The 22,116-nt window shown below is 38.4% G+C and overlaps 2 protein-coding genes across 6 annotated transcripts in view; one reads left to right on the forward strand and one right to left on the reverse strand.

Moving 5' to 3' along the window:
* The window catches only part of LOC134824161 (rho GTPase-activating protein 19-like), a 120,385-nt gene that overhangs the window by 65,578 nt on the left and 32,691 nt on the right, over window positions 1-22,116 (reverse strand). The window lies entirely within an intron of this gene.
* LOC134824114 (uncharacterized) lies at window positions 4,317-21,917 on the forward strand. 4 transcript variants are annotated; one of them, XM_063835861.1, is made up of 10 exons: window positions 4,317-4,363; window positions 17,346-17,483; window positions 17,644-17,784; window positions 17,923-18,043; window positions 18,538-19,709; window positions 20,140-20,354; window positions 20,508-20,540; window positions 20,708-20,960; window positions 21,188-21,379; window positions 21,564-21,917. In XM_063835861.1, exons 1-10 carry the CDS (start codon window positions 4,342-4,344, stop codon window positions 21,662-21,664), a joined length of 2,388 nt encoding a protein of 795 aa, XP_063691931.1. In that variant the 5' UTR covers window positions 4,317-4,341; the 3' UTR covers window positions 21,665-21,917. The 4 variants fall into 4 exon arrangements, with proteins under 4 accessions (XP_063691931.1, XP_063691935.1, XP_063691915.1 ...); XM_063835865.1 differs by lacking the exon at window positions 4,317-4,363 and adding an exon at window positions 8,710-8,849; XM_063835845.1 differs by lacking the exon at window positions 4,317-4,363 and adding an exon at window positions 13,616-14,003.

Here is a 22,116-nt window from a genome sequence, read left to right on the forward strand (position 1 = left end):
TGATAAGTGGTAACATCCTACAAAAGAATGTTAGCTGACTAAAGAATACTTCCTCTTAAAGGATCCTACGAGAGTTCCTCCTAGTCCTAAGGTGTATCTAGTTGAGGGACTGAGTCATTCAAAAGGATGAGGCCAAAGAAGAGATTCATCTGTTCCGTTCATAGCCGATAGTTGTGAAGAAGGCATTAGAACTCTGTAAATTGTAAGCTACTTTCTTCGATATTTATAGTTATTTACTGACCTTGTCTTGACGTATCATTAAAAGATGATTGGATCTCGTTACTAACGAGTCGTTAGTCATGTTATGCTAGTCCAGTTAGTTACGAGCTATGAAGTGATCGTAAGATCTCATTATTACTGATCTTATCAATGACGAGCTATGAAGTAATCAGTGGATCTCGTCAATGCTCATCCCTCATTAATTTCCTTGTTCCACGAAGATATTCCTCTGGTAACTGAATCCCTTCTGGCCCGCTTCTGAACATACGGAGATCCGAAAACCAAGTCTATCTAAATCAGAACCTGCTGAGTCAGCAGGTTCTGGATTAGATAGACTTGGTTTTTGGCAGTGCTGACTTCATCGGAGAACAATCGAGAAATGATGAGCGATTCCAGAATCTGATCAAAGTTCAATGTGAAATTCAAGGAAGACCTTTCTTTCTATATATTCTCGTACTGTGTGTACATTTTGTAGGGGGCATTACTGTATGATTTATTTTGATTTAAAAGCTAACAATGGTAGTTGATATCAGTAAAACATGATATATTTTTACAGGCAAAATTCACATAACTACCGATTTAGGGATGAAGGAGTGTGTTTAAGGTTCTGGAAGTGTCATGCTCTAATAGCAATGGTGGAAAATGGTTAATTTTAGTCAAGACCTCATGTCTCTACGACCTTCCGTTTTTGCGCAGTGAATCCCGCGATTCAGCGCAACCCGCAAACTCCATGCGGGAACTTCCCGACATCGTAGAGACTTAAAACCTCGACCAAAGTAAACCTTTTCCTACTGTTTATATTGAAGTAACATACATTTATAACTCCTTCTATACTCCTTCGTGACTAAATTGACGATATAGATAATTTTACCTGTTAAAATTTGGTAAAAATATGGGCGTGGCCGGAGAGGGACTAAGATGGAAGAGTTGGATCTTGAAATTTTTTTTGGTGGTCTTAGATCCTAAGGATCAACAGATAAGAACATATTGGTAAATATTCAATAACATTTTGTTTTTATGAACCGGTCTGACGAAATAAAATTGAATACTATAAATTTTATAGTATTCATTTTATTTCGTCAACGTCACAAATTTGATTTTTGGATCTTTTAAAAGTTCCTAATCTCACAGCCAATTTCAGTATAAAATGAGTGGAGCACACAGTACCACATGAAGTTACAATTTTAGTGGCGTTCTCTTGCAACCAGATCCCCTTCTCATTCGGATTCCAGGGTTAACCTTATTACCAAATAGCTCGACAACTTTTAATGACTGCAGTTCAGTGACACTTCAGGTGTGGATTTGGAATAGTTTAGCGAGAGCTGTCGACTGAAGAACTTCTCCGTTCCACTTTAGGATCAGCAATTTAGCCTTATAAGACCTAATCGTTTCTTCGTTAACAATCTTTAGTCTTGAAGAATTTTTAGCGAAAATGTGTTGGTATTCAGTGCTATTGGTGTGAAATTTCAGCCTGAATGACACTCTACTTTCAGCCTCCAATTTTTCAGTTTCATTTAAAGTTAAACTTATAATCGTTTAAGTTCAAGGAGGAAAGTGGATTTTTCATTAGTAAGGAATACTACGCAATATTACTTTAATCTCTCTTAAATCGGGTCTGCTATATATATATGATAGATCCTGATAAATTCTGATGAATTCTGATAAATTAATTCCATAATCAATGGCCTCTGACATATTCTGTCAGAGGCGACAGATAACGGTCGAAGTCTTACTTAATTAAGATGGAAGTTCCGTTCGTGAATTTATATGTCATATTTCAAATCTGCCGTGCCACGATAATATCTCAGAATTTTGAGTAGATTACTATATTATGTCAAATTTTATGTATTATTTGTTGAGTTCTGTTCGTGATTTTAAAACTTATCTTGAATCTGCCACGGTAGAATGCCTCGATATGATTTCATTATCATAAAGCAGAATATCAGATATGATCAGCCATTTATAAGTTTATTGGAGTAGACATGACAGTTATCAGTGATCAAGCTATTCAAATTCTCAGTATTCACGTAGACTCTGCCGGGTAATCTGAATAGAACTTTACTTCCTATCCGCCCTTTAAGTTGTATAGACTATAGCCTCTCAATTCGTATTGTGGTGTGTTCATCAAACTGTGTCGTTTTATGAGCTATTGTTGCTGCTGCCGGCCGTGTCTCTATTCTCTATACACAATTTCATTCCATGCTGGGCGTGTTTTTGGTTTTGTGTTTCAAACCTCTTGTAATATCTATTTAGAAGTAGACGATCATTTTTCCTTGGGTTTCTGTACCTATAGTTAGTTTTTAATAACAACTAAATGGACCTTCTGTGTATTTACTTTCTCATAAATTTACCGAGCACTGGCTGCAACTGGCAATTATAGTTCAAATATTTCGCAATATTGTTTAGACCCTGCCGATCAACAAATTTAAATATTTAATTAGGTTCCATGTTATTAGATTGATATCGTCATAAGAGCGTTTATAATTGATCACTTTAGCTATATTTCCCCCTTCTACTTCTGCATCGCAGTGTGATCGCGAGGGGGCATTTCAATCTGTTACTCCGAGCATACACACCATTTTGCTCAGACAATTTGTCGACTTCTGCAAATATTTGGTTTTAAATTTAGAGCTGTAAAACGGAACGTTTAAATCTCAGAATCATACATTGATAATCCCCGAGGACATCTGCTGTTTAAATCGTTTTTACCTATAAACTTTTGTCATTGAAAATTGACTCGGCAACGCTTTTATTTTATTGCTTATTGTTTATCTTTAAGGAAAAAAAGTAGTGAGACATGATGAAAGGTCAAAAGGTGGGCTGTGAGTCATTAGCTACCGTCGCGGAGGTGACGGTGGTGACCCCGAGTTCCCGCATTTTATTCTAATTAAGTTAATAAGAAATAGATACCCAAGACGGTAAATGGTGTAGCACCTCATGCGTCCATTAAAAACAGAGGGAATTATTATTCTATTTACTATTGGAATTTCATGTACCGTTGGTACTATAATAGGATTTCTAACAAAAGTAACAAATGTTACTATGGTAGCATTTTCAGGTAGATGGACGACATTTGATACTCCGACCTTATCGCAAACTCTAACCCTAAAATAGTGTTTAAAATGGCAGTTGGCGAGATTTGGATCATATTTGTAAACTTGATACTGCTGTGTACATAAACAAACTATGTATGATTAAGGCCAGAAGTTTTTCATAACGTAACATTAAAAACGTCGAAATAAAAAGTATTACCTTTAAATTACCTTTTAAATTTTTTCCTCCACAACATTTCCCAGAAAGTTCATTGTTAATCCATATTATCAGATGGCAACTAATACTATTGATAACTGAGAAAAAACAAAAGAGGATAACTCTAACTCCTCAAGCTGGATCGCAATACCTCAACAGATTGAAATTGAATTACTTAAGTCACAATTAGATTATAATAAGAGGCAGTAAAACTAGCGGGCTGCGACGAATAGCGATATTATTGTTCCATATAATTCCCAGGCATTATAGCTTCTACACAGTACACACATAGTGTTGCAATAGTGTTGTAAATTACAATATTGAATGCCCTGCTCATCGCCCGCTCAACGAACGTCTAACCCCAATCATCCGTAGCCCGTCTGGTCTAGTTCTAATTGTGAAACTAAAAGCTTCTATGAGGGTAATAATATAATTTTACATCTTTAATTGCCAGGAAAATAAACAACCGTGTAATGCAACGTTATATAGTACGCTTTCGAATAATCCAAGCGAAGGGCTACAAAATGGGCGTATTGTTCAACTAAATAATCGCAGTGTTATTATTTTTCCTCCCAATTTGCTGCACAGTGCACATATAAAAACAGTTTTATAAGTGCGGGAACGCATTATTTGTAATTTTTTTGCTTCTATAAATCAACGGTTTCAGATTGTCGAAATATTTTGTTAATGAGTATCGGATCATCAATACTTACAGAACTAAAACGAGCTTTTTTTATTTTCCTTTTTATTCCTTAATTTTCCGTATAGCAATCCGCTGATTTTGGACTGTTTTCATAGTGAGTGTTGATCTTCTATCTGGACGATAATCCTCTAATATTGTTACCCTCAGGTAAATGATGAGATAACTGTGACATGGAACATACCCTCCCCAGATGTGAGTATATTCTTAACTGCTTACTTTTCTTACTGTTATTTTATTATTCATCAACAATTATTTGTTTAGTGTTCTTGTTATTGTAACGATCGTTGCGAAATGTCAACATCCAATTAACTTGTTCATATTCGAACTTCTACGGTGAATATACTGACAGCTATATTAAACTATACGAATTCGTTGCAGCTGTCGACAAAATTAGTTTAGTAGTTTAATCTTTACTCTTCTCATAATATTTACATTATTATGACGTCACCATGGGTATGATTTTGCGAGAGTCTAATCTTCCTCCAATCACTCACTAACTCTCCAAAAATTAGTACAAGTAATATTATGTACCTGGTAAAAACGTATTATAGATATTAGACATTAGATATTAATAAACAGGTGTCCATGTTGCAGCTAGGAGACCAGTTTTAAGTACTGGAGGGGGTTCTGGAAACATATGATAAGTACAGGGTGTTTAAATAGTCTTGCAATGAAGTACTTTTTGTATGAACTTCATTTTGTAAAAAGTTCCTGGTAATTTTAGGGTTAGTGACTTCTAAATTTGTTGTGTTGCCATGGCCACCATATAAGCAACCACCATCAGTCCTCTAGCAACCGAGGGAAATTTTGATGATTTACGTTTCGGATCCTAGGTTCTATTTCACAATTTCAACTTCCGTCATCTTTAATTTACTAGTTAGACTGAAGATGAATTAAGGGTGATTCATAAAAGTAAGCTGCAGTGCAATCCGGTAACTATATACTCACATTTTAAGTCAAAGTTACTTTTGGCATTCATGAAACCGCAATCCGTGAGTCTGAGTCTTAACTCGTGAGTCTCAGGGTAAAATTGTGCTCATATTTTTGGCTCACTGGCTCAGATTTATATGGATTATTGGCTGCTTATGCTGAGCGGCTCAAGCTCGAAGTCGAGTCATGCGTATTCACACAGCGAGTAAATACTCAGATCTAGCGAGTCTGCGATGTTTCCACTCTCTCGTTGGATTACCTGTTGGATCACACAAACCAAGGTGTAAATCCATCAAATCCTTGCAATTATAGGACCGATGTTGCCCGTTTGGTATTATTATAATACAGATCAATGTACTGAACGTCTGCAGGCATTAATGTTAGACTCGTGTTTTTACAATCCGTAAGTTCAGCAGAAATCTTACAAGCGGAGGAAATAATAAATACATGAAGAAACATATCCGAATTCTCAACAAACGGAAAGGCGCTCTGGAAATCGCACATCGATATAGAAAATATAGCACAACTAAAAACTGACATGCTCTGACTACTGATAAGGAACCCAGCTACCAATCATGTGTTGATCGTCAAAATCACGTGACATACTATCGGCTACTAATCCCAGGCCGCACGAGTATTGTCAGCTGTGCTGCTTATCTTTTGTTTAGTTTTGTTATCGTGTTACCGAGTTTGTAACTCCCATTTGTACACGGATAACTTTTTATTTGTCAGCTGTGAGATAAGTCACTAATTTAACTTAGAGTTATTAGCAGAACATTGTTCTCGTGTGATTGGTCGGCTTAGTGTCACGTGACAGGGAGGAGCATCGCTTGATTGGTCAGCTTATCCCGTTAGCTAAGTGATCGGGGCGTCTGCCTTGTTGCTATAACCTAGTCTCATTTCTATTTGTCGCCCTATAAAATGTGCGAATGCATTCTGTTCCGATAATTATCGTCTGCGCTTTGAACTCTGATTTAATTTGATTTATCCCTTCCGTTCCCAGACGAACAGAGTATATACTTAATTTTCATGAATGAACCCTGTTGGGCTTAATTTGACCCAGCTAGAGTTTACCTGAGGACTTGAGTTTGAGTTTGAGTTTGAGTTTGAGTTCGAGTTCGAGTTCGAGTTCGAGTTCGAGTTCGAGTTCGAGTTCGAGTTCGAGTTCGAGCTCGAGTTCGAGTTCGAGTTCGAGTTCGAGTTCGAGTTTGAGTTTGAGTTTGAGTTTGAGTTTGAATCTTAAAATATTATATGATGCATTTTTCTGATAACAAGTGCACCTTGACCTTGGAATATCTATAAGACGTAAATTATTGGGGAGCTCGATCTAGATCAATCGGTCGTTAACCACCTTTTAAATTACCAAGGGACAGATTAAAGAGTGCAGTTATTCAAAGTTCTGTGAATTATCAAAGAGCTTTTTATTGAGGCGCAAGCAGCCATTAAATTCCCTTGACAAATACGTTGATAGTCACTTAAAGGTGAAAGTCAGTCGCCACTAATTTGCCGTGAAGTTATCGGGTTGCTGTCAATAATATTTGCACCATATTAATGAAAGTTCCACTTCTAATACTAAATTAATTATATTTCCACTTCTAGTACCACTATCCTTGTTGATATAATTTGTCGTATGAACCGCTTATGTTTATATGTAACCGACACATTATAGGGATAATTTAGTCAGCCCCAAAATGTTTCAAACAAATATATCTACCCAGTGGGTTTAGGACTTAGGTGATGTCATGTTCTTATTGTTCGTTTCATTCCTCCTACTTAAGTTGCTTACTACCAGGTAGTACCTAACTCTGTTATTTGTCATTGGGTACCATTGTACAGAATTTACACAAAGACTTGTGTCACGTATATATTGATCATGTTCGGGGGTTTAGTTTTGAGCGTCTACAAACAGTAAGAACAATTTATTTCTGGTATAATAGGAGTATCATCATATGGTCTGACAGACTCTCCTCTATACAAGTATCATGAATATAACAAGATCTTGTAATTTTGCAATCCAAATTATCATCAATCCAGAAAATTTGTGCCGTACACTGCATTCATCTATTAATCTAATATGACAATGTTATGATTGCATTAATACCATGATACTGCAGAAAATGTTTCTTTTCTTGAAACTTTGAAAGTATGCTAGGGTGCTTGATTAACGTTTTCCAGTATTAAGTTTAACTAATATGTATTCTTGTGTAAATTTGTATTGATTCCGTTTATTGATGCGACAAGGAAAAATGCTCTTATCAGGAAAGGAATTACTCAACGTTTCAATGTTACAACATCGTATTCATGATATAAAAATACACAAAAATTACACATGAATTATACATTGCAACCATGCGACTCATAAACAATATTCCAATCCGGGTTTAACTAATAGTTTGGGAAATAAAAGTTATTCCTATTATTTTATTTTCTCTAATTAAACCGATCATACGAACATTTATTGATTACATTTTTAACACAACTTCAATGTTTTTTATCATTCGAAACTAATCATCGATATTATCACCGTTTTAGCAAGGTATGCAAGGTTTTATAGTTTATAAGATTTCAATATATTCTGAATTATAAATAGTTGTTAATGGATTGTGTTTTCACAAGTACACGATTAGATGCTAAGAGTACGATGAACAAAACATCACTATTTATACCATCGTTTTATACAGTGGACTGATTCCTGCTAAATAAGTTAACATCTCGCTGATAAAATAGTCGTGACTATGAGACGATGTTGTATTTGTAATATCATATCTGCAATTTCTCCTTATTTTGTAAACTATACCAATGTAGCTCCTTAACAATCCGTGAGCTGGTCCTCAAATTAGTTTGAAGAGTCTCTTCAGAATGTCCAATTAACAACAAATTTGTTAAGTGGTCAGGCACAAGCAAGTGCTTAGCTTCCAAAAAACATTTCCCGGAAACACAAGACCGATTTGTGGTTGAACTTTGATTTGTTAAACCTAATACCTGATGCTAAAAGTCACCGAACTATTTGCTGAAATTCAAGTACCTTTACTCTCTACTCAGTATACAGTAATTTAGTAGATAGTGATTTATGTACGTAGCGACCCATGCAACTTCAGTGACATTTTACCTGTATAAGTGTAACCCACTAATTTTTGCTCATTGTTAAAATGAAGGATAAACGGGCTATTGATTGGCACCGTGTTATACCCAAATTATGGCATACAACGCTTAATTTTGTGTAAGAAATTTGGCTTCAAAAGCAAGCTGTACTCAACCATAACTGCAGTAACACTCAAGATGCAAATTCACTCAGGAGTGTTTTACTCGCTTGTGTAGGTACTCAGGTAGAGTGTTTTGATTCGCATAACATCATGGGGTAAACTACATTAACATGGAGCCGGAGGATCGCCCTCACCGGAAAGAGACATTTCCCCCGATCCATGAGATTTTATTATGGACTTAGCTGCATATAATACCCCAAGCATAAGTGATAATTAACAAAAGATTTTATTTCCCGCTTTGGAAATTCCAGCGTTAGGAATGTATAAATCTTTTGTTGTTGTAACCGTAATAACAAGGTACGGTATGTAATCATTCGTTATACTGCTTAGTTAACATATGTTATAATAGCGTATTAACCGAGTCTGATCGTATAATTTGTATAGTAATTGTCGTTGAACACAAGTGGGGAATATGGACCCTGAATAACTTGATTTTTTCGTTAAGTTGATCAGTTTCTTCTAACCAACAGCTACTTGTCACGCCTGTGAGTGCCTTTCTTTACAATTCTTTTAGGGCAATTCGGTAATCTGTCGATGGTCACTTAACGCATGGTTAAAGCACAGTTAAGTGTTCGTTCCTTAAATAACCATTGTGCGTTAACCGTGCGTTAACCGTGCGTTAACCGTGCGTTAACCGTGCGTTCAGTGTCCGTTATAAGTGTGCGTTAACCGTGCCTTAACCGTGCGTTAAGAAACTGCATCGACAGATTACCGAATTGCCTCATTAAGTGGGTTATATCTTAACATTATCTTCCAGCATGTGGCATGCCCTCCCAACGTAGCTTTATTTCGTGTCATGAATTTGCAAAAATATTATTTATCGTCAAGATTTTCGCTTTATTTCGAAATAACTTAGCTCAAGGGACCCAACACAAATTACCCTCACAAAGGTACCTATAAAACCCCGGGTGCTCATTTATGAATGATGTATTGTGGAGATTCTGTCAATCAAATGAATAAGTAAATAAATACCACATAATATGGAGGTGTGGTGAACCAAATTTACCCATAGTATATCTGAGTGCTGTAGGTAGCTTAGGTAGCTTAGGTAGCTTAGGTAGCTTAGGTAGCTTAGGTAGCTTAGGAGCTTAGGTAGCTTAGGTAGCTTAGGTAGCTTAGGTAGCTTAGGTAGCTTAGGTAGCTTAGGTAGCTTAGCTAGCTTAGGTAGCTTAGCTAGCTTAGCTAGGTAACTTGGATAGGTAGCTTAGGTAGCTTAGGTAGCTTAGGTAGCTTAGGTAGCTTAGGTAGCTTAGGTAGCTTAGGTAGCTTAGGTAGCTTAGGTAGCTTAGGTAGCTTAGGTAGCTTAGGTAGCTTAGGTAGCTTAGGTAGCTTAGGTAGCTTAGGTAGCTTAGGTAGCTTAGGTAGCTTAGGTAGCTTAGGTAGCTTAGGTAGCTTAGGTAGCTTAGCTAGGTAACTTGGATAGGTAGCTTAGGTAGCTTAGGTAGCTTAGGTAGCTTAGGTAGCTTAGGTAGCTTAGGTAGCTTAGGTAGCTTAGGTAGCTTAGGTAGCTTAGGTAGCTTAGGTAGCTTTGGTAGCTTGCGGCTATTCACAAGATATGTATTTGTGCGACTGTTGTTCTTATATTTGAATGTAAGTTAACTTCTTTTGCTTCGTTTCTCCGCCAGAATATCGTCCTATCAGTGAATGTTAGCAAACTTGGCCAGGCATTAACCGTAAATCTCATGTGGGTTCAGCGTAGGGTGCCTTCCCATAATCTCCTTTCAGACAATAGTTTTGTTATGTTGTAATTGTATATATATACATATCACCGGAGACTCGCGGGCGGAACAAAATATTGCACGCGCACGCGCGTGCAATATTTCATATGTCCCCGAGGGCGCTAGCCCGAGGAGGACATATTTTCGTATAGCACGGAGGGCCCATCGGGCCCGAGTGCTATACGATTTTTCCGCCCGCGGGTCGAGGTGATGTGGATTATATCCACCAGCGTGAGCTTTTTCTTACAGATATTAGTTTTACTTTAGTTTCTTCAAGAGATCCATTTTTAATTTAATTTCACTTTTACTTTCAACATGTTTCTAATACGATAGTTCCGCCCTCGAGGCGAGGAATGATATCGTGTATATCCATCAGCGGGCGTTTATCACGAAGCTTCAGTTTGCAACAATCACAGCAAATTAATGTACAAGATTTCAGAAAAGTTACGAAAAAATCATGTTGCTTTTGGTTTAAGATGTAAAACAGGCCAAAATGACTGACTATAGAACGAAAAAGCGGCCGCTATCAAACAATGTTTCAGCTCATTGTTTCAGGTACATATTTTAATGTAAACGATCAAAATATAGGCCTCTCTCCCTCTCTCCTTCTATCCCTCTCTCCCTCTATCCCTCTATCCCTCTCTCACTCTCTCCCTATCTTCCTTTCTCCTTCTCCCACCCTCCTTACGTCCCTCTCTCCCTCTATCCCTCTCTCTTTATCTCCCTCTCTCCTCCTCTCCCTCTCTTTCTCTCCTACTCTTCCTCTATACTTCTCTACCTCTCTCCCCTCTCCCTCCCTGGAACCAGAACAAGCACCACCAGTCGCCACAGAGCCCTCTACTACCAAGTTAGTTGTCATTATCATGTCAGTTACCTGGGTAACCAGGGTTACCCAGCCGGTAACCAGTTACTACAGTTTCTGTAGCAGCTACTGAGTGGCTGGACACTTAAAAGTAGTAACCCAGAGAGCTCGAGATCACAGTCTGATCATGGACATTTAATATGAAAGTTTAAGATCAAATTCATAACATCAATTTAAATGGCAGTTTCAAAACAAAAACAGGGCAAAATATCTTTCGGGAACACAATAGAATAACACGTAAAATTTCGGCCCATTTCAAGATTTATCGACTGAACTAGTGAAATGAAAATGGTAAACACAACTGAAATGGTAAACACAAAACAATTATCGATACTATAATAGAGATCACCGGCTTAGAATTTAGTCTGGACGTCTCCACGAATTTGCAAATTCGTGGTAACCATAGTAACAGTGTGTCAGTGTCACGTGTTAATTATGAGCCAATCATGGCAAACTGCGTGACAACTGATATAGCGTCCGATAGAGGGTGAGCGATCAGAGTTTGCAGTTGATACATTGTACATTCTTTACATCCACTGCATATTGCCGTGGGAATTTAGAAACAGAAACTACACTAATTAGCTCACTGTACGATTATTGCAATTGAATTCATCGTTAATGAATTAAACCGGTTTCAACTATACAACTGTATAGTTCTAAGTAACTTGTAAGTTGTTGTCTTATGGAATTTCACATGGAGACGATACAGAAACTGAAAATATTTTAGAGAACTCCGGGCTATATTGCTACTGGTCAAATTAAATGTCACTTGTTAGCGGGCTATATCATGAGCGGGCTGTAGAGATATCGGGCCCTTTGACAGCGGGCTGGTGAGAGCCCGCTATGCGAAAAAGCGCACGCTGGTGGATATAATAAGATGACATAGGAATACCACTGTAGTATTATAATACTGAACATGTAATCTATATATAAGTTATAGATAACACTCACTAAAGTACTGTATCAGATAATTTTGATAGCTGCACTGCAGCACTATAATACTGTTGTAGGCAACAACCTTGGTGCTATATTGTGCAGTTTTGTTGGCCGACGTATGAAATCTTTTTGATCTCATTTCTTTGATTAGATATCTCCGAACGAGCACGGGCCACATTACATCCTTGCCATCTATCCTTCCCAATCATTTCCACTGCTGCTGCTGATAAGTATTGCTCTTTACTAGTTTAATAGATGCTGTAGTCTTCATGAAACCCTAACGTTGACTGCGTGGATTATCAACATCATGTTATTTGGTGTGACTAGACAGCAGTATTAAGTCTATTAACTTCACCCAGTTCACTGGCTTAAAGTTTATCAAGCTGTCAGATGCATTTCATACAAAAACATTAGGGGTCACTTTTGCCAATAAATAGCTATATTTTGGCTATAAATTAGCTATATATTGACTGTATATTGACTTTATTAACCATTTCAGCACGGCTCGCTGCCAGCTGCCATTTGCACACACTAGTATCATTTCTTTATTATCATCCTGCTCGTGGTCCATATAATCAGGGTTGGGTAGATCATTTACACATTTTATTAGTGCCCGCAACGACTTATATAGCGCCGTTTATCTAGGTATTTAGTGCTCAATTCTCGTTTTTCTGCTCTCTACGAACTGATCTTTGGCATAAAGAAACAACTTTTATCACCCCAGATTGATCGCACTTACGTACTTAGTGCGGCCAATGAACGTGCTCAATTCCTGACGCGTTAGTAATAAGCATTAGTTTTACATTAGTTTTACAACTGCTACTAGTGTTTTAGTGATTACTATACCAGATGCTACTTCAGTGCTCTCGTATTTGCATCCTGATTCCTGGGCTATATTAGTATTAATCGCTCACAGTTCATTAGTTGTTAGAAATTACTTGAGTTATACTCCAAAAGTCAGAACCCCCTCCGATTCATTAGTTACGATTATATATGCGGTTGTACTTGTAGAGAATTGCTGACTAGTTTTTACCATTCTCTGCATCCAATTTCTAATGACGGCAGCTTTATTTGTTATTCTTGCCATTTTCCATCATACAATTATTATTTAGTTAAGTTCAATGCTTATAATCGGATTAAGACGATGATCTTAAATTTCGTGGAAAGAAGTTGAACGGCAATGCAGATCTCCCAAGTAATTATTTTGACAGCCATACCTGCAAATTTCATTGCCTAGGCCCTAGGGCCTTGAAATGTACCAATGTCGGGGCTTTTAATCACGCTAGATGAACTTTGCGTGATGCCGTGAACCACTGATCTACAGATCCACTAATCCAGTAGTATAGAGGGAGGGAACATCTGCACTGATCTAACCACTGATCTTTCAACTGATCTATCGAATCATCAGGTTACGTGATATGAATTATTGTAGGGGTCGGGCGTTTCCCTTGCAGCCATCATTAGCATCAAAGGAGCTACAATATGTCGCAACATGCAATAATCGGTCCCCAAAAGCTGAGTTATATAGTACTGTATAGTGTATATTGACTGACTCTCAACATAATCCTCGAGCACAGATAAACTAGAAATCTGTACCCTTGATCTGTGAAAAAATAACCTAAAAAGTACAATGTACTTTGTCATCAAGTGTTTCGTTGTCAGTATTCCAAGAGCTAAAGACCAGCAGTACAGCCAGAAAGCAATGATTGTGTGAAGAAACGGTCTGTCACGTGACTGTATGCTATAACGAGTAATGATAGTACTCATTAATCTGCCGTACAGGAGCGTGATGTTGAAGGTGTGTTTTCATTTCAAAACAGTAATTTTCTATACCGTTTAGTCTTTCGATGCGACTTATTTGACAAAACTGCGAGAGCTTGACTTTCAATAAAAAACTTTGTTTTCCACAAATCGACTTGGGTCGATGTGAGCACTTTTTTTGGCTCGGATTCGTTGGGGCCGATTAACCATGCTCGGTGATACCGGACTTTGCCAGTGCAAGAAATGTGTTACTCGGGGAAGGCACAGGTTTACTTACTCGGGGTACATAGCGTATATTCGCTCCCACGAAATCAGTTCTACTAATGCTGCTGGAATTGGTGGATCTTTGGTCGTTGGATCAGGTATGTTATTTATACTGTTAGTCTGTGGAGCTGCATGTCTTCTCAATCTTTGTAAAATTGACTGTCTCCAGGACCTTTCAAAAACCCAGAAATTAATATGCTAAAACTATGAAACATATTTCCTGAAACGAATACTATTAAAGTCTAGACAAGCTGCTGGATCGTAGGGTTCTGTTAGCTAATTGAAACACATTGTGCACTCTTAGTTTAACACCCTCTTTGAACAGCTTGGGTAGTTGCACAATGCGTTCTTGTATGAGTCGAGTAAGATCCATTACCTTAATCGAATACAGACGAGCATGTTGCAGCTTTCAAAGGAGCTCCACAGCTTCCTTTGACAAAACTCAGATCAACAGTGCAGTTGTTTCTTAATGGTAAAAATGGGTATTGCTACAATTTCATGCAGTACTCATTCGGGTCTTTGTACTTTGTTGACGAAATACGTTCCCCGCTCTTTTTAACGACGTAGTTATCTCGTGTGTTTGTCACCTGAAACCCCTCCAAAACTACTGTCAAGCAAACAATGACCCCATATTATTCAACTTCTTCCCTTTTGTCTCTTTTGTTTAGACAACATTTCACATCCCCCACCCACTCAAACGCCTTATATCCCATTCTTTAGTGCTTAGTGAACTGTATCTCCCTCTTTATTGTATAATTGCAGTTGAGGGCACGTGTGAAGTGCACCTCATATAAAACTAGGTATCTTCCTGTTTAAACTCTTACTCTCTTATATCTGCTCTGAGCTCACCCAGTAAGCATATAACACCTCAGACACTCCTTTTAGAGTCCGTCTGTTTCTCAGCTTGTAGAATGTAGATCGAGTCTGTTTCTTGGCTTTTAGAGTCTGTTTCTATAAGATTGGTGTGTGCCATTATAGCGTAATTCTGTGTGGCATTATAATCGACACTATATAATTGAGATTCTATAACTTAGTGCACCCTACTCGTGAAGGTGCTACTCCAGCCTCTTTGTTGTTTGTTTTGCTAGCCTTCTAGTTTGATACAATATGTTGATATCACCCCAGTTTAAGGCGGACTGATGATGTACTGGGTATAGGTTTGGGTTCTGACTGTGAGAGTTGACCCGCCCTATCGGTCAGTATACCAGGGTGGAGAAGAAACATGTGATTGAGAGGAGAACTTGAGGGCAGATGTTTGGCATCTACCAACATGAGGATCAAGGTGTGTTTGAAGTATCTATAGTGAATGAGACTCTCAAGCAGTGGCGTAACATGTAACGTTACGCTACTACTCTCAAGTAGTGGCGTAACATGCAACGTTACGCTACTACTCTCAAGTAGTGGCGTAACATGCAACGTTACGCTACTACTCTCAAGCAGTGGCGTAACATGCAACGTTACGCTACTACTCTCAAGTAGTGGCGTAACATGCAACGTTACGCTACTACTCTCAAGCAGTGGCGTAACATGCAACGTTACGCTACTACTCTCAAGCAGTGGCGTAACATGCAACGTTACGCTACTACTCTCAAGCAGTGGCGTAACATGCAACGTTACGCTAATACTCTCAAGCAGTGGCGTAACATGCAACGTTACGCTACTACAGGGGGGTACCAATGGCATAAATGGCATAATGGAGAATTGGCCAATAAAAATTTCCATTTATGCCATAAAACGTATGCCATTTATGCCATTTTTGATATAATACATTTCTATTTTCTTTATTTGTCATATGAATCTTTAACGATCATTCCAAGCGTTATAAAGCATGAAACATGTCTCTTATTCAAGTATTAATAATAATTTGCGAATTAAAAGTCAAATATGAAGACCTAAATTCATGGCATAAATGGAGAATTGGCCAATAAAAATTTCCATTTATGCCAAAAAACGTATGCCATTTATAAATCAAGAGGCTTGCATATAATGAACATATTGACACGGGTGCAGAGTTGAGTCTGTACGGAACCTAGTAGTTTCAGATCCTTGTTTAACTTGCCGTACAGCAAGGTCATCCACTACTTTAGCCCGGCGAGGCACATAACTCCCTCTACAACTCCATGACAAATGTTTCATATATACTAGCCGAGTTCACAAGTTATATCCTTGTGTTTGAGAAGAGCTCGTTAGAACTGCTTCCTTTCCCTTCAGTATCCCACAGTCTCTCGAGTTTCGTAACTGCCATTTTATGCCATTTTATGCCATTGGTACCCCCCCCCCGCTACTACTCTCAAGTAGTGGCGTAACATGCAACGTTACGCTACTACTCTCAAGTTATAAGAGGAATAAATAACATTTTTAATCGATAAGGCCTGAGGGTGAACAAAAAAAATTATGCTGCGTCTCCTGGGATCGTAACTACCGCGCTCTTTAATTCATAGCTTTTAGTCATGGAAAGGATGAAGCAAGGGGGACCGGACATTGCACCCATCAACATTTCATCTCCACTATTTTAAAAGCGTTATTTGGGTCAGGGATATTGGTTACATTTATGGGTGAGTAAAGGGTAGTTACAGTTGTGGGTGGTAAATCCTGTTTTAAGGCTTAAAATCTATGGGGTTTAGTAATGTGAGATGAAATGTCGAAAGATCAAATATCAGAATATCGTACACCCGAATAAAAATACCATTACCGACTGAAATTCTAAGTTGAATTTTCAGCATTCCAGATCATAGTCGAGTGATCAACGATTTTCAAAGCGTTTACACTGGTGAAGTAGGAAAATAACTTTGAAATCTGTAGAGATGGAAATAACTGATGGTTGCAAAAAAAAAGTTGCATGGGCAAATAATTTGAATTGGACACTCAGCACAACATGTGTTATCGCTATTGCAATTCTTCCTGAGAACTCCCTGGGGCAGCTGGAATGCCAAGAACTGAACGCGGGATGTAAATTCGTTGGGGTATTTTGATTTTATTTTTCGTCTCAAGATCATTCTATCATACTGAAGATAAAGTGGGTTCCCCTTCCTCAAAGTAGGCAGTTTAAGTAGAAATTCAACGTTTGAATCACCCATTAGCCTCTAATATGACATTAAATAGTTTGACCTTGCTGAAAGACTGGTGACTGACTATAACAGACACTCGATTTACCTCTACAGTCCTCACTACATTTTGGACACCACGTTACTTCACAATAATGTTAGGCAAATCATGTTGAAATGTGAAGATTGAAGGGATTGTATAGATCGTATTACAGAGAGAATTATCATTAGTTGGTCAGCTCTTCTCTAGATGAGGCTAAACATTAATTGATACGAGCAGTAATTGATACTAGCAGTAATTGATGCTAGCAGTGATTAATGGCAGCAGTAATTGCCGATACAATATGTATCAGTAATTATCCAACTCAAGATGGCTAACTTGTACTTTTATTTCAGATGAGGCGGGCAGAGAGGCGGAGGCAGAGAAAACACAGCGTCTCCTGATGGACCCCATCTTGAAGCCACTCCTTGAGGATCTCTGTCAGTGGCTCGGCAGAATCCTCGAAATAAAAATCTCTCCTGACAACTTTTGGGGTTGGTTTGCGTTCGGGTGTTATTTATTTATTTATTCTTCAAAACTCCATAACTTAATTCACATCATCAATACTATGACGATATCAAAATGTTATGTAACAATATATGGCTACAAAGAGCATTTTAATAACAAAATTGTTTTAATCCTGAAATGTTTCAGTACCACTACAGACTGGTGATGATCTTTGTAGGCTCGCTTTGGGTATAGCCAAGAAAGCTGAAGAAATGGGAATGAAATGCCCGACGCTGAGATTCAAGTCTGGCGCAAAAGCTGGCTCTTTTCAAGCTAGATGTAACATAGGTTAGATTAAATAATAGCCCAGGAGAATCTATTCTTTTAATGTTGATACGATACAAAAGGTGGATAACTTTCGTTACCGTTTCCTATTATATATTTTAATCAAACAGTATTCAAAGAGTGTAAACATTGTATTTTCAGAGGCATTTTTGAAGTGGGCGAAGGACTTGGGAGTACGAGAAACCTGCTTATTTGAGACAGCCGACATTGTAGAACTTAAGTTTATCAGAAATGTTTTGATATGCATGTTGGAGATATCTAGGTGAGCAGCTCGTCGTTAAAAAATCGTTAAAAAAATACCCTTCATTTAGATTATCCCCTTTCGATCATAACGGAGAACTGCTGACTTTTACTAATGCCATGGAACATTAACACGTTGAGGACAAACCCTAAGTTAGGCGGTGTACATCTTATGATCATTCCAATCAAGAATTCGCCTCATCAAATTAATCGTTAACAGATTAAATTTGTACGCCATTATATAATCTAGCATACTAATATTGACGGAATTTTATTCGTTTCTTAGTAAAGGCGGGGTCATTAGATCAGATTCAGTTCTCCGTTGTTGGTTTAAAGTTTAACTTTAAGATTTGATAGAGTACGCGTAAAGTGATGTATCTTTATTCTTGTTAAATTGATCTGCATGGCAGTTAGTTTAACCGGATTAAAGATTAAGCACATGTACCATGAATCGGCTTATCCCCTTTGCCCGATTTTGCCAACTTGTGTAATCTTATGGTTGCTTTGTTCCAACAGGTTAGCAGACCGCTACGGGGTAGAGCCCCCCGAGCTCGTTAAGCTTGAAAAGTCCACCAAGATACGCTGGCAGGATCTGATCAAGCTGAGCATGAAACGCAGCTCGGGCGGAAAGGTTCTGAGTGTAGCTGCTATCTCGACTACTGTCGGTGAAATACAGAATGAAGTTAATAAAGCTGACGAGGAAGGGATAGAACTGGAGCGGTCTTCCTCAGCGGTTAAGAGATGGAAATCGTTCACCAAGTCGTCACTCATATCCCGAGGAGGTATCGTTTCCCCCGACCCTAGCAAGATTTTGGACGAGATGCAATCTTCGCCACGGTTTGGTACGCCTGATTCTATGCTCTCCTCATCTTTCGGGTCACCCGAACCTAGGATGGATATCCTCGAAGATGAGGCTACATCATCTGGTGATATTGCAGTATCACCAACTACTGGTTCATCTATTTCTGGCAGGGCTGCATCTATAGGGTCAGTCACAGCAGCGTCACCTGATGTGGATATAGATATGTTCGAGGCAGAAAACATGAAAAAAGATGTGATACCATTCGAAAGAGCAAGTCCAAAAGAGCAGTTCCCTGATCGAAGACCAGCAGTAGATATCGTGGCAGATTATGAGGCTGGATCAGCTGGTGATATTGCAGTATCCGCTGGATCACCTATTTCTGGCAGAGCTGCATCTATAGGGTCAGTCACAGCAGTCTCGCCTGTCCAAAGAGCAACTCCCAAAGAGCAGTCCTCTAATCGAGGAGTAGATTTTGAAGATATCACTGAAGGTTTAGATTCTGATAAAACAGAAGTTGTTCTGAGTCTGGAAGAAGGTACTTTCCATGATGATGACGAAGATATGGTATGTGAAGATTTACCAATGGATGGTGTTGAATTGGAATTGGAGTTGGAAACTGAAGACATAGCTTTGGGTGATCAAGACATCAATATATCTGTGGAGCAGAATCTTGTCGAAGCGGTCCACTCTCAACCTGACTTTGGTTCTCCAGACGTCGCATTGGAATTGGAAACCGAAGACATGGCTGATGATCAAGATCTCAACATACATGTGGAGCAACATCTAGTAGAAGCGGTTCATGCAACACCTGAATATGAAGCTGCAGACGGAGTGGAGGCAAGACCAGCAAGAGATGTAGCAGTTGAAGTGGAACAAGTCGCCATAGGTTTGTTTGATACTGGGTAACGTCTAAGTCAGACTACACCAGCTTGTTTGGGTTGCTTCTTTTTCTGATAAATTGTAGCACTTTTTAAGCACTGTTTATACCATCTACCATTATAATTAGATGTAAGCTCCTATAGCAACTCGTTTTTTAACAATTTGATGTGTAGTGAGCAATGATTCGATTTCGAATAAAGATTAAGTGTGATAATACATTTTACTATTAGTTAATGCTATTACTATCAAGCAGTGGTCACCACAGCTAAGCTGTGTGATTATAGCAATGGAAGAATCAAATGAAGAGGAGTCTATGGTTGTCGAAGAGTTAGCGATCGTCGGTGGTCGCCGAATATCGGTTACCACCAGCCGTCGCATATCAGTGATATCCACCAGTTCAGTTGGATCAAATTTGACTCATTTTAATGTACCTGCAGTGGTGGATGCGTCTACACCAGTGGAGGCGTCCACATCTGACGAAGAGTACTCGAGTGACTCACTTAGTGAGGATGAGGAGGATGAGGAATACCTACCAGTGTCATCAGGTCCCCAGCTGGAGATAGAGACGAAGGAGGATGTTCCAGTCGAGGAGGAGTTGGTTGTGGAGCCGATTGTGTACGAGACCAAAGATCGTGTTATCCCATCTGCTCCGGTAAGCTGACAGCTGCTTGGAAAATATTGTGTCGATAGAAAGGCAACATTTATTTTATTAATTTTGAAAGTGATTTATTTCTTTCGTAGAATTTAAGTTTAGTGAGATATTTCTAAGATTTACCGATTTGATTTAATATAATATAAACTTCAGGTGATGGAGATACTTGTTCACTCAGCAACCAAAGTGAGTGGTTATATTGAGAACGTCGAGGTGTATTTGAATTTGGATTGTTCCTAGAACTAAGATATGTTTCTATTTCCATTTAAACCTTTGTTGTAAACGACTCCTTTTTCATACCGAAGTCAATTGAAAAATTGAAAAATTAGAAAACTCAAGTTTCACTCGTTCAGGATGATCCCGAACAACAGGACGGACGCACAAATCCAGCATGCGAAGGTGATTCAATCGAGTCCCGACAAAGTCAGGTACCTTCTACCTCAGTCTCACCACCTACCTCGAGCTCAGTACCTCAAGTAGCCTCAGGCGGTGAGGGTGAGGGTGAGGGTGAGGGTAATAAAGTTGATATCACCTGGTGGTTCGCTCTCTGTTACCCTGCTGTTTTCTCTGGAAATAAGGATGGGTCGAGATTCTCCCAAGAACAAGGTAATAATTTTAATAACCTTAGTTCTACTTCAATCTACTCGGAATAGTCTTGCAATGAAGGTACCTTCGTTGAAACTTGACAGTATTTTTATAATGCAAATATTTTTGTTGACAGATCAGCGCTAATATAAACGGGGTTATTGAAATTACAAAGAATAAAATGGCGTCTGGACTTGGGACCAGCTCATCATATGTAATATTGATTATCATTAATGCCTTGATTTCAGTCGAAGAGTTGGAATTCAAACGATCAGTTTATCTGCTATGCGGAATAATCTTTACAATAATCGGGACAGCTTTGGGAGTTACTGATGCTGTTCTGGGCATTAATGACGGATCAGGGGCTGAGGATATCGGAATATTGACACCTACGTGGTTCTTTGTCATTTTTGGTTTTGCTGTCGCTTGTCTCATCATAGGTTTGATTCCTCATAAATGTTATGGTCGAATAACTTTTTTGATTAAATAAATCCTTGAAATATTACGTTTAAACCAAAATCATGGCCACAGTAAAAGTTTATTTTTACCGAATTTGTATTTTAAACCTATTTTTACTAAATTATCAAGGTAATTACACTTCCGTTAATCATCTCATGTATTCAGGACTGTCTCTCATAGCTCTGTGGGTTGTGCAAAACATGAAAATGAGACAGAAAAAGCGATCATCATTCGAAAAAGCGACAGATTACGGTGCAATCCGATAAAGATAGGACTTAATATTGCCTGATAAAGCATAGTCACAATAGTTAGACTCAGTTAGTTATCTACTAGAAAGATAGAAAGTAGACACAAAGGATAAGCCGGAAAACTGCGTCGATATCGTGGAAAAAACTGTCTACAACTAACAAAACTTTATTTTAGTAGAGTTGCCATTTTACTATTTTATTTCTGTAAAGCAATACCTTAAATTTAACCATTAAAATCGCTAGATCTGATCTGGCCACCAAAAGCACTAGCTTCATTGTTTAGAAGATGTGTAGAATTGACATTCATTAGCTGCTGTAGATTTTAGCGCTTTGTTGATAATGTAGAATTTAGAGAGGCAAAAATTGCATTCTTCGTCAGTCGTAGTCATATCAATTGAGATCATTTATTTTGACTTTTAAGCGATTCAGAATATAATCAATTTTAATCTTGTTCAAGTTAAAAATTTTCC

Source organism: Bolinopsis microptera, chromosome 1 (genome assembly GCF_026151205.1).
Source record: "Bolinopsis microptera isolate Bmic1 chromosome 1, MBARI_Bmic_1.0, whole genome shotgun sequence".
NCBI lineage: Eukaryota > Metazoa > Ctenophora > Tentaculata > Lobata > Bolinopsidae > Bolinopsis > Bolinopsis microptera.

Bases quoted from the DNA above. Each gene is read 5' to 3' on its own strand.
- LOC134824114 (XM_063835845.1), top strand. From the start codon at position 13,850: ATGCTCGGTGATACCGGACTTTGCCAGTGCAAGAAATGTGTTACTCGG. The intron at 17,785-17,922 runs GTTAGATTAAAT...TTGTATTTTCAG, and splicing joins TCAAGCTAGATGTAACATAG to AGGCATTTTTGAAGTGGGCG. The intron at 20,355-20,507 runs GTAAGCTGACAG...TATAAACTTCAG, and splicing joins GTGTTATCCCATCTGCTCCG to GTGATGGAGATACTTGTTCA.